We start from the raw sequence: 13,293 nt of genomic DNA, 5'->3' as shown, positions 1-13,293 counted from the left end.
AATGGTTTCCGGATGATAACTCAAGAACAATTAGGCCTAGGATCATGAAACTTCATTGGTACATTGATCATGACTCGTAGATGACCCCTATTGATTTTGAGGTCACTAGGTCAAAGGTGAAGGTCACGGTGACCCGAAATAGTAAAATGGTTTTCGGATGATATCTCAAGAACGCATATGCCTAGGATCATGAAACTTCATCGGTAGATTGATCATGACTTGCAGATGACCCCTATTGATTTTGAGGTCACCAGGTCAAAGGTCAAGGTCACGATGACCCGAAATAGTAAAATGATTTTCGGATAATAACTCAAGAACGCTTTTGCCTAGGATCATGACACTTCATAGGTACATTGATTGTGACCCGCAGATGACCCCTATTGATTTTCAGGTCACTAGGTCAAAGGTCAAGGTCACAGTAACAAAAAACATATTCACACAATGGCTGTCACTACAACGGAGGGCCCATATGGGGGGCATGCATGTTTTACAAACAGCCCTTGTTCACTATAGCCTTCCAATATTTCACTATAGCCTTCCCATATTTCATCATAGCCTTTCAATATTTCACCATAGCTTGCTAATATTTTACCATAGCCTTCCAATACTTCACCATAGTTCCAGTATATCACGATAGCCTTCCAATATTTCACCATAACCTTCCAATATTTCACTATAGCCTTCCCATATTTCACCATAGCCTTCCAATATTTGACCATAGCCTTCCAATATTTCACTATAGCCTTCAATTATTTGCCCATAGCATTCCAATATTTCACAATTGCCTTCCAATATTTCAATATAGCTTTCCCATATTTCACCAAAGCCTTCAAATATGTCACCATAGGCTTCCCAAGGTTAAAAAACTTCTTAAGAGCTCATACTTTTCACGATATTTATCGTGCATTTCACTTTAGTGTTCCCTTTTGCACATTCGTCTTTAATGTTCCCACTTTTCGCTATAAAGTTTTTCAATGTTTTCTATGGTGTTCCCATGTGTCACTGTAGAGTTTTCAGGCTTCAGTTAAGGTTTCCCAAGTTTCACAACAGAGATCCCACATTTTGAATATTCAGTGTCCTATCGTTCAAGGGCGGAGACCATACAGGGCAAGGTGGAGTGTGTGAGTCAGCGGACATTGAACCTGCACTTCAGCCCCACCAAGGGGCTGCACCACCACGCGCCGCTGCTCTTTGACTACTTTCACCTCTGCTGTGTGGAGATCACCGTCCATGGCACGCTGATTGCCATACACCAGCCTTTCCTAAGGTACCTAGTCGAATAGTATTAACATTTTGGTGCTTGTTGAAGCATTTTTGCATCTTGCTGCAGGTGACACTTTAAAACCTAATGGCAAAATAATCATGAGAAATACCTCCTTTTGTCACGTGGTTTTAAAGGGCTAAGGATGTTTAAAACAGCAGATCTATATTGATAACTGCAATTTAATTTAAAGGTTGCCGTGGTGTAATGGATATGGTGTCTGCCTAGTGACCGGGTTCGATCCCCACCGTGGGAGCATTCTTTAGATCTCCCCCAAAGACACCAAGTACTGGTTCTAGGCCCAGGAAACGGACTGGAGAGCGTTTATATAAGTCTTAGGCTTTCGATGCAATCGAGCTAAAATAAATAGGTTTAAATTAAAATAATTTAATTTAAAGTTGACTGTTGTAAATTGCAACAACAATGAATGAATAACTACTTAGAAAGTATTAATAACCTATAAAATTGGCAACATGTAGATATTATATAAGCTAAGATACATCATATGCCATTTAATTAGATAGATAGATTTATTTCAACATAAAATGCATAGATTTACATGGCAGCATGTTATATACACACAATAAGTAATAAAAAACAACCTGCATGTATAAACAAAGCCATGTCAATCAACATTATACGTTAAGGATTGCACAATAAAGGGTTTGCAATTAAACCCTTATTTCCATTGTGGTCCTTTAGTTATAATATTGTATGACATAGGAGACAACGTTTTATATCACAGTATATAGTAATATCACAGTGAATAATAATGAAAGACATGTGACATATTTAAGTTACACTAACCTAAATGCATAGAATATATTCTGATAAGTTCTAGACTAGACAATTATTAAGAAGTTATCACAATTTAAGTGTTTAAAAATTAACATAAAATTATTTGCCAAGCTAAAGAATAATCATACAGCAACTAGATAAGACACAATAAATCTATCTATATTGACATTCAAGTTAAATCAACAGTAAGAAATCTTAAAGAGATGCACATTAAAAATCTATCTGGCTTAAAAAATGCTCCCTAACACTGTGTTTAAAAGATGGAATACTTTTGGCATCTCTGATATGCTGAGGAAGAGAGTTCCAGAGAGTACACCCATTGAAAGCAAATGACTTTTTGCCTGAACCCTTGACCCTTGGAATGGCAAACCTATTGCAATCATGCATGTTTATATCAGTATTAGGAGAGTCTGACTGTGTTCTAACTCTGAACCTAGTATTCTTATTGTGAATATTACTGACTGGAGTAAAATTATCTTCCATATATAGCGGAGCAAACTTAGAGCTTATTTTAAAAACATGACAAAGTGTGATCTGGTTTACTCGACTTTCAATAGGCAACCAGTTAAGTCTAGTAAAATGTTCTTTACCAATGTGAGACCTAGGATGTAAATTTAATATGAACCTGATAAGTTTATTTTGGGTGACCTGTAACTTGTTTTTTAACATTTGAGTTAAACCAGTGTACCAAACAGAGCAACTGAAGTCAAAGTGGCACTGAATTAAAGACATGACTAGAAGCCTTCTAGTATCTGTGGATAAAAATTCCTTTTTTCGATATAAAAACTTTAACCTTGCATTGGCCTTCTTGATGACTGACTCTGCCATAGAAGTAAAAGACAAATTTTGATCAATTGTAACCCCTAAATACTTGACTGATGATGTAGATGAAATGGGTGTTCCATCACATGAAATATTTAGAAAGGATTGTGACCTGAGTTTCTGCCGTGAACCAAACAGAATTGATTCGGTCTTACCTAGGTGCAATGACAGTTTGTTGTCAATTAACCATTCACTGACTTGCTTTAGATCATCACTAAGCATCTTCTCAACCGTAGATATACTTTTATCCGAAACTAAAATGGCAGAATCATCAGCATACAAGAGTAATTTATGTTTAACAACAGCTGACATATCATTTACGTAGATTAAAAATAACAAGGGACCAAGAATGGAGCCCTGTGGGACACCACAGGAAATGTTTTCTGACGACGAAAAGGTGCCAGACACATCAACAAGCTGTTTCCTGTCAGACAAATATGACTGTAACCACATTGTTATATCATCTCCCAGACCAGAAGCACGGAGTTTCATTAAAAGTATCGAGTGGTCCACGGTATCAAAAGCCTTCTGTAAGTCTAAAAGAACCATGCCTACGACATTACCTTTATCATTTTCACGTCTAATGAAGTCAGATAAGTGGATAAGACATGTGTCGGTGGAATAACCCCTCCTAAACCCAGACTGATATTTATACAATAAGTCTTGATCTTGGAAATACTTTTCAACTTGGTCATACACAACACGTTCAAGTATCTTTGAAATGATATTTAAAATAGAGACAGGTCTGTAATTACCAACACAAAGCTTATCATTCTTCTTAAAAAGAGGGACAACTCTTTTAATTAAACCACACACTACCAATAAAATGGAGTACACAAGTTTAATTTTAAGAAATTTATTTTTTATAACTTTTATGTCACCCAAAATAACGTAAATTTTTACTATTGTAACCACATTAATGGAATTTAAAAAAATTCTGTCAAATAGAATTCTGTGAAACTGATCAAATATGTTCATCTACGAATTGTCATCATAAAACATAAACAAAAAAGGGGGTCACCGCACTTGTAACAGATATTTTTTGTTTTAACTATCCCTACGGTCAACGTCAAATTTATAAAATACAGCAATTAGGTTAAACCCAAGTAACGGTACATAGATTGTTAGAAATATGCATAAACATCAGAAATTTTGTACAATCTTAACTGGGATAACAACAGATGACCAAGAGACATTAATAAAAGACAATATCTAATCACAAACATAATGCCATACTACAGTATCAAACTCGACCTTAATCATTCATAACTTACATGTACTTGTTCACAGATTTTGGCATGTTTTGAAGTTTGTGATTAAATGCTTTTAATTGATAAATGTAAACAAAAGGACTAAAGAGCTCCAGTATATAACAAGAATGGAATTACTGAAAGTAAAAAAAGTAATAAAAAAAGTTGACCCCACCTGGGATCGAACCAATGACAATTATATTATGAACCAACTCGATCATTTCTGATTATTGTGATAACAAAAATATTGAGTAGTGATAATAGCATCATCGATGTTGCCATAAATATATCCTCGGATAAATAAACTGCCATAACACCCCTTAATGATATGTTGGTTGAGTTCAAAAGTGGTTCCAGTCCCTTGAAAAATATTGCCGCCAGTGGGCAAGGCAGTTTTCCTTATTTGGCTATAGAGAAACCTTGTAAACACTCTAGAGGCCACATTTCTTGTCTGATCTTCATGAAACTTGGACAGAAAATTTGTCCCAATGATACCTCGATCAAGTTTTAAAGTTGGTCATGCTGGGTCAAAAACTAGGTCACTAGGTCAAAAACAGGAAAACTTTGTAAACACTGTAGAAGTCACATTTCATGCCCAATCTTCATGTAACTTTGTTAAAATGTTTGTTTTAATGATATGTTGGTTGAGTTCAATAGTGGTTCCGGTCCATTGAAAAACATGGCCGCCAGTGAGCGGGGCAGTCTTCCTTATTTGGCTATAGAGAAACCTTGTTAACACTCTAGAGGCCACATTTATTGTCTGATCTTCATGAAACTTTGTCAGAAGATTTTTCCCAATGATACCTTGATCGAGGTTGAAACTGGGTCATAATGGGTCAAAAACTAGGTCACAAGGTAAAAAAAACAACAACCTTGTAAACACTGTAGAAGTCACATTTTATGCCCAATCTTCATGTAACTTTGTCAAAATGTTTGTCTTAATGATTCGTTGGTTGAGTTCAAAAATGGTTCCGGTCCGTTGAAAAACATGGCCGCAAGTTGGCTGGGCAGTCTTCCTTATTTGGCTATCAAGAAACCTTGTAAACACTCTAGAGGCCATATTTCTTGTCAGATCTTCATGAAACTTGGACAGAAGATTTGTCCCAATGATACCTCGATCGAGTTCGAAACTGGGTCATGCTGGGTCAAAAACTAGGTCACTAGGTCAAAAATAAGAAAAACATTGTTAACACTGTAGAAGTCACATTTCATGCCCAATCTTCATGTAACTCGGTCAAAATGTTTGTCTTGATGATATGTTGACTGAGTTCAAAAGTGGTTCCGGTCCATCCAAAAACATGGCCGCCAGTGGGCGGGCAGTATTCCTTATTTGGCTATAGAGAAACCTTGTAAACACTAGAGGCCACATTTCTAGTTACAAATCTTACAAAAAACTTTTGAACACATGTAGAATTAGCATTACTTGCAAATGTTTGCATTGCAAAAAACCCATGCAAATGGACAGTACTCAATCAGAATTAATCATATGCTCACACTGCAAAAGTAAACAGAAGAGAACCAATCTTATATGCTCTATAGTACTGAATTTTCAACTACCGGTAAGCAATGAACAAAGCCTTGTAAAAAAAGGCAAGGGATCTAGGGCCATCTTGGCCCTCTTGTTTAGTTTAGTCTCTTGTTAACTGACAGTCAAGTGTAGGAGGGAAGTGTTCACTGTGATACATGTAAGCCATTGCAGACTGCTCAGTCTCATTTGGTACAACCCTTTATGCACATGAATTAAGCCCCCATAATGGAGTCATTTAATTGTATGGTATTTTTGCATTTGCAGCGTACCAAAGCAGCCCCGCTCTGCGTGGTCGAGCCGCAATCCAGAGCTGTCTACGCTGGAAACTGTGTATTTTGGGGATAGGCCAATATCTGCCGTAAGTGATGAAGAAGAAAATGTATGTCATGAATGTATGATAACTTACTTGACTGTTTGTTTATTAGTAAATGGTACTAATCAGGTCCTGCCGACAGGTTTTTAATGAATGGCTATTTACAAATATTTGATCCAGTCTCAAGAAAATGGCTTTATTCAAGTGCGTTTAGTATTCAGCACAGGCTATATAGGGATGAAACTTTACGCTTCTATGGAATTTTTTCCTGTAAAGAAAGTCTCGTCTTAATGAAAATCCAGTCTAGACAGAGATAGTCCATTGAAACAAACATTTTAGGTTATAGGGACGTCTCTTCTTCATAAAATCAAGTCTAGACAGAAAGTGTACGTTGAAACAAACATTGTAGGGGTAAAGAAAGTATTGTCTGAAAGAAAATCCAGTCTAGACAGTGAGTTTCAGTTGTGGCTTTAAGGTACGTGTCACCTTGTGGACACATGCAGTTTGTGCCTTGTCCTTGCATCATATCAGTAAATGTTTATATTCATGTGACTGTAAGTTCTATTCCTACGTAGTGCATTGGTAAACTGTTTCATCAGTTTAAGATGACATGTGGTATGCACCAACTATGGTGCTTGCTTAAAGTTTGATGTCACATCTGGGAATAGGCTTTATGTGTAGCAAGAGTTACAAAGGACTTGTACATAAATGCTGTATTAACTGTGAACACTTTCCCCAATAAGAAGCCAAATGAAAATTGCCATATGCAAACATCATAAAACTAGAACAGCCTGTGAGGAACTTGCAGTCTGTTCATGTTTTATGCTGTTTGCTGCTCATCAGTATCTAAGGTTTGGAGATGAAGCCTTAACAACTTGAATCTAGTAAGAAAGGTCTTAAATTAAATTTAACTTCCTAAGGGACTACACATGCGGGAATATAAATATATCTAAGTGGTAAAGGGTTCGCATGTGTGGCAAACAACACTTGTTTCTGTGTCAAGTGAAATATATTGGGGGTCATCCCTGTCATTCTAACATTATTTCTAGTCATTGACATTATTTTGGGCTTTGACTGAAGGTGTTTGTTCACCTGCTTCACACCTCTGTGACCTAGACTAATGCGAGTCTGGTTGGTTGTTACCATGCCAAATGGATGTGGTTTCATTGTTTGTAACCATGCCAGATGGATGTGGTTTCATTGTTTGTAACCATGCCAGATGGATGTGGTTTCATTGTTTGTAAACATGCCAGATGGATGTGGTTTCATTGTTTGTAACCATGCCAGATGGATGTGGTTTCATTGTTTGTAACCATGCCAGATGGATGTGGTTTCATTGTTTGTAACCATGCCAGATGGATGTGGTTTCATTGTTTGTAACCATGCCAGATGGTTGTGGTTTCATTGTTTGTAACCATGCCAGATGGTTGTGGTTTCATTGGTTGTAACCATACCAGATGGTTGTGGTTTCCTTGGTTGTGACCATGCCAAATGGTTGTGGTTTCCTTGGTTGAAGCCATGCCAGATGGTTCTGGTTTCCTTGGTTGTAACCATGCCAGATTGTTGTGGTTTCAATGGTTGTAACCATGCCAGATTGTTGTGGTTTCCTTGGTTGTACCCATGCCAGATGTTTGTGGTTAGGGCTGTCACGATTCACCGGTATATCGGTATATCGCGGTGCATGTCATGAAAAAAATCGCACCGTTTTTTTTATATTGATATATTAGCACAGATATAAATACATTACATAATTATTTTGATATACAGTCAAACCTGAATTCAGCGGTCAGTCAAGGGAAATGATCAAAGTGACCGTTGTCCACAGATGACCGTTGAATTCGGATCACAATTTTAAGAAGGTTGGTCAGTTGGTAGTATTACTACGTCGTTACCCCATCCAGCCGTTTGCATACAGTGTAAAACAAATGCTCATTGCATTAACAAAGCATAATAACAGCATTAACTTACGCGTGTACATTGAATAATAGAGAATAATATCTTTAAGATTGATTTTATTTCATAATGTTAAATTAAACAATTACTTTATCAACGCTGGTATAATTGTTTTCTCATGCATCTCATTCATTCAGTAAATAAAGCTTGTCACGTTCCGTTGACGTAACGTCCGTAAAAGTCTAAAAAGCGGATTCGGTGTCATAAACCGATAGTATGGTGTAATTGTACCGTTCTAATTCAAAGAAATAGCGGTCATTTAATTTAGCGATAATTACTTTCAACAAGTCATAAACTGTGATAAATTTTCTTTAGAAGATACACCCACAATTATCCCAGAAAAAAACCTTCTCAACACCTTATAATTTGTTTACTCGCAGCTGGCCGCTTTTATAATATCATAGACAATTACCGCTTTCAGACGCTTTAAATGTTGCAAATCAGTCCATGTTTTGCCATTAAAGCTGATCACTAATCCTCTTATCGCCTTCTTATAAAAACACTCGCCAGCTTAATATTGTTTTTAACACTTAATCAGCGATACAGATCAATAGACTTTGTCACGCGCTAATGCGTTATGCATGCAGACGATAATTGCTATTAATACACATTGTTATTGTTAATGTCACCTGTTTAAAGTGAAATTATGGGCATCTAACAGTTTATAGCTGGCTATCGCAACCGTTGTTTATTTTTGGTATTTTCACTTCATATACAATGTACACTTATATTTGTTAATTCAGCATCAACATACTAAAACACTATCCCGGAGAGAGAAAAAAAATGCATTTGAATATCAACCTTCTTTTCGTTAAACAACTGATCATGCATGTACGATGTGAACCTAAATTTAGTTTTAGTACAGATTCGTTCATACGACACAAAGACACAATTTTGTTTTACGGATCATTTCGGCTTAGAGGAGTGGATTAGTCATGTAAAGTAACGAATATAAAATATATTTTTAATAAACAACTGGTAGCAAAATGAGTTGCAGACAATTGGTCTTTTAATGCAATCAAAATGAAAATTCAATAATAATGGTGAAACAATTTTACATACCGGTCATGGATGCACAAATTGTTTGTTTACTCGCAGCGGGCCGCTTTTATAATATCAAAGACAATTACCGCTATCAGACGCTTTTACCGCAAAATAGACGGACACATGATGTGCTGTGTTTTTAATTTTCGCGGCTCGAGACAACTGACGCGTGACCGTTGATTTCAGGTCAAACATGAATTTCGGAGTGGAATGTAGTGGCCGTTGGCCGTTATGGACAGGTGGCCGTTGAATTCAAGTGTAATATAGAGTGTTTTTCGTCGGGGGGATTCCAGACTGACCGTTGTCTGCAGCTGACCGGTAAATTCAGCTGGCCGTTAGGTCAGTTTCGACTGTAGATATTGTTTTGAAAACTGTAGAAGCGATTCAAAAGGGCTAAATAAATAATCCGTTAATATCCAGGTCAAGCAAGCGCTTCCATTGGTAGATGTCTAACTTTCACGTTTAAAATACGGCAAGGTATGGGTCCGTACCTTTTTTGGAATTTGGGACAGATTTCCTTTGCAAATAAGTTCATAATTATCCAAAAGATGTTTACTCTATTTCTTATTTTCTTTCTTTAGTATATGGATCGTTCAAAGCATGGCACTTCCGAATCATGTTATCTTAAGTTTATGAATAAGTCGAGGAAGAGTCAGAACGCTACGGATTTTCAATACTGGGCCTGCTGACTCCGCATTTTGAACATGCCCTTGAAGCGTTCGATTTACATAGATCGTAGTCACAGCTATTGTAAACAACATGGCGGACATTTAAGAAAAAGACGCGAAAAACAATAACAATGACTACTTCTATCAAGTTTATTACAGTTTCTTTTACAGTTTCTTTTACAGTTTCTAGTCATACTATGATACCAGTGTTTTCTGATTATTGAGTTTAATAACGTTTGTAAAACTTGTTATTCTGCTGTTTTCTTCACAGATACATATTCTGTAAAATATCGCGGTATGTATCGCGATACAGTGTTGCCGTACCACGATATACCGCGGTACGCTCACGGCGTATCGTGACAGCCCTATTTGTGGTTTCAATGGATGTAACCATGCCAAATGGCTGTGGTTTCCTCATGCTAGTCGCATGGTAATCTGGTTTCTCTTAAGTACTGGAACACATGTAAATTGAATGTTTGTATGTATTGTTTTAAAAATCAAGGTACTGCCCAACTTTCATGTGTCTATAAAAAAGAGAGTACCAGGACATTCCCTGGAATGCAAGGACGTGCACTTGAGCGCTGGGTCCATGCATAATGCAGCCTCAAGTGCAGAAGAACCTCATCAACATAAAAGTACACTCACATACCTAAATGTGAGCCTCACTGTGCAAAACAGGACTTAATGCATGCACGTTTAGTGTCACCCCAGATTAGCCTGTGCAGTCAGCACAGGCTTATCAGGAATAACACTTTCTGCTTGTTTGATATTATTCTGTTAAAGGAAGTCTCTTGTAAGAGAATATCCAGTTAAGGCTAAACATTTCATCCCTGATAAGCCTGTTTAAACTGCACAGGCTATTGTGGGATGACACTGACAGCACATTGATTAAGCCCTGTTTTCCCAGAGCAAGGCGCACATGCATCATCTGACTGATTGTTTACAGGATCCGGACCAGTGTTCACCGGTGAATCTGCATTCAGCCTGGTCAATGCACCATCATATATGTAACCTACTGCTGTCAGCGTATGAGAGTCTTCAAACCACCTTTGAGTTCTACCTCAAGGATATCTGCAGATCTCAGTTCCAGCTTGGTGAGCAGTGTATTATTTTCGTTCAACTTTGGGTTTGTTAGGGGGACCAATTCCCGATGGAAGAAAGTATATATTGTTCCCAAATGGGACCTAAAAATTCCCTTTTGGTTTGTTAGGGGGACCAATTCCCGATGGAAGAAAGTATATATTGTTCCCAAATGGGACCTAAAAATTCCCTTTTGATTTCAAAAAATAATTATAATAAGTCTTAACATGTCAAAATTATCTCCAAATCTAGCTCTATAAGTTGAAACTTGGGAAATATTGAAATCACTTTTATTATCAATTTTTAAGTATTTGTTAGCCTAAAATATACAACATTAATTTCCTTATTTGAGGCAAAAGTACGCGTTATTTCCCAAAATAGTGAAAAAAAACTATGTTGAAAATCAAGCTGTCTTTATTGGGCATTTCCTTGTGTTTTCTCCTGGGAGGCTTATGGGGAATTATTTCACATTTTTTATGGGGAATTATTTCACATTTTTTATGGGGAATTATTTCCTTCTTTTGAATGCCTGTATAGCTTAACCAGTTGTTGTTAACCCTTACAGTGCTGGAACCGAATTTTGAAGGCCTTTGCAAACAGTTTGGATCCAGATGAGGCGCCACAGAATGTGGCGTCTCATCTGGATCCAAAATGTTTGCTATTCTGATAGTATTCTTTGAAAAAAAATCGAAGAAAATGCTAATTTTAGAAATTCAGCAGACAACATTTTAGCAGACGACAAATTTCCCAGCATGCAAAGGGTTAACTTTATCAGATCTAGCTGTTTAACTGGTAGCATTTGGTGATCAAAGCAAGAGGGGTATGATAGTTTCATCTTTTGTGGGGGTTCCAATATTACTTCCTTTAATTAACGAAAAAGTACACATAAGTACTATTACTTAATAGAAAATATATCATTGAGTTTGTTTGTTTTTGCTGAGAGTTTATTCTATCATTTTTAAAATGGACCACATTAGATCTACACACAAACATAACGGTTATTTGCAGTTAACAATTTGGAGAAGCTGGCACTCATTCTGATATTATTGTTTGAAAAGCTGGACATGTTAAAAGCTGAAAATCTGACCATGCCATTAAAGGGGCACACATTAATGGTTGTCAATTGACCTACAGAAAGTAGATTGAAGTCTGGGCAAGTCAATATCAAAAGGTGGTATTAGAGCTGGGCAATCTACTTTTGAATGAAAGCAGGAAACAATTGTGAACAATTTATATGAAATATCTATGTTGGAAATAAGCTTAAGCATATAGAGTCAACAATCAAAGATTTGGTCCAAAGTAAATAATTATGATATGCCGTGACATTAACCTGGGCTCTTAATTAGTTTCATTGGCTGAGCATCATTGTAGCGTAATTGTATCGTTTGTGGAAAACACACAGTAACAACTAAAGTTCATTTCTGTTTGCATAGAGATTTATTTCTGTTAAATAATTTCTAACACAACGCTTCTAATGTTCATGGAGTACAATTTTACAGCGCCGCGGCCTATTGGCCGCCACGTCAAGAAAGCGTGACTACCCTACTCGATTGTCAAACTTAGGACTCCTCTTCATACAACGCAGATGCCAATTTATTCAATAATGGACAAATAAATTGGGTGACGGCTGTCTGGATGATTGACTTTAACATGAGTTGAATTACCTGATACGGGATGGCTTTATGTGTGACTTACATATCTTGTGCATATATATGCCAATAATTAGGCGAGACCACGTTTGTTTAACTACATATATGAAAGTTCACCTGTCATTTTACATGAAAATATACACAAATTAACAGTGCTGCATGTGCTTACCATAGACATAACTAATTAGTGAACCTAGCCATGGGCAATAACTTGGTGCATTTTTCTCATCTAATTTGACGATGACATATGATGCCCATTTATGCATTTCTTCATGAAGACAGATATTATGTATTCAGTTACACCGAACAAGGAATATACATGAAATACACCAATTATGCGACATCATTCTACATATGCTTTAACCAATCTGGCAAAACAACGGTTCCACCTTTAGGATTATCAGTCCATTTGAATCTTCTGTCGAAAAAATTGTCCTTTACATTGATCAGTCAATTATTAACATTTTCCTGTACAGAGCTTCTGGGGTTTCTTTTCTTTTATACACTTACATAAGGCTTATAGCAATATCTTGATTCTAATGTTAACCTGGGTCAGGATTCTCCAACTAATTGTTGGACTTAAGACTGAAAATAAAAAAATCTTTAAACTGTAATGTTATGATAGAAAAGAAGAGTAAAATATTGAATGGAATTAAAAACCTGTAATTCTTCATTTAGAACTATTTATTACCTAAACAATATTTGTAGCCTGTATGTATTCAAAAGCTGAATGTGTTGTTCGCGGTTCCAAGTCCATCCTTCATTGTAAGTCTAAGAAAGGGTTGGTGAATATGGGCCCTAGTCGAACCCTTTTCCGCTCAGATACTCACTTTGACACGTTTGTAGTTCCCTTAGACGTCTTAATTAGATTAAAGACCTTTCTATTAAGAAGATATTTTAAACCTTCATTTCCCATCCTTAAAAACT

General features: G+C 36.7%; 1 protein-coding gene across 4 annotated transcripts in view; it reads left to right on the top strand.

The window, feature by feature from the left end:
- Window positions 1-13,293, top strand: part of LOC127874296 (protein FAM135A-like) — an 80,834-nt gene that overhangs the window by 32,021 nt on the left and 35,520 nt on the right. For all 4 annotated transcript variants that reach the window (XM_052418531.1, XM_052418530.1, XM_052418529.1 and 1 more), the window contains 3 exons: window positions 1,091-1,267; window positions 5,924-6,017; window positions 10,584-10,731. In XM_052418531.1, the coding sequence (XP_052274491.1) occupies window positions 1,091-1,267; window positions 5,924-6,017; window positions 10,584-10,731 (419 nt within the window). The remainder of the gene's footprint in view (window positions 1-1,090; window positions 1,268-5,923; window positions 6,018-10,583; window positions 10,732-13,293) is intronic.

The sequence above is a fragment of the Dreissena polymorpha genome, chromosome 3 (assembly GCF_020536995.1).
Source record: "Dreissena polymorpha isolate Duluth1 chromosome 3, UMN_Dpol_1.0, whole genome shotgun sequence".
Classification (NCBI taxonomy): domain Eukaryota; kingdom Metazoa; phylum Mollusca; class Bivalvia; order Myida; family Dreissenidae; genus Dreissena; species Dreissena polymorpha.
This window is presented reverse-complemented; position numbering and strand designations above follow the sequence as displayed.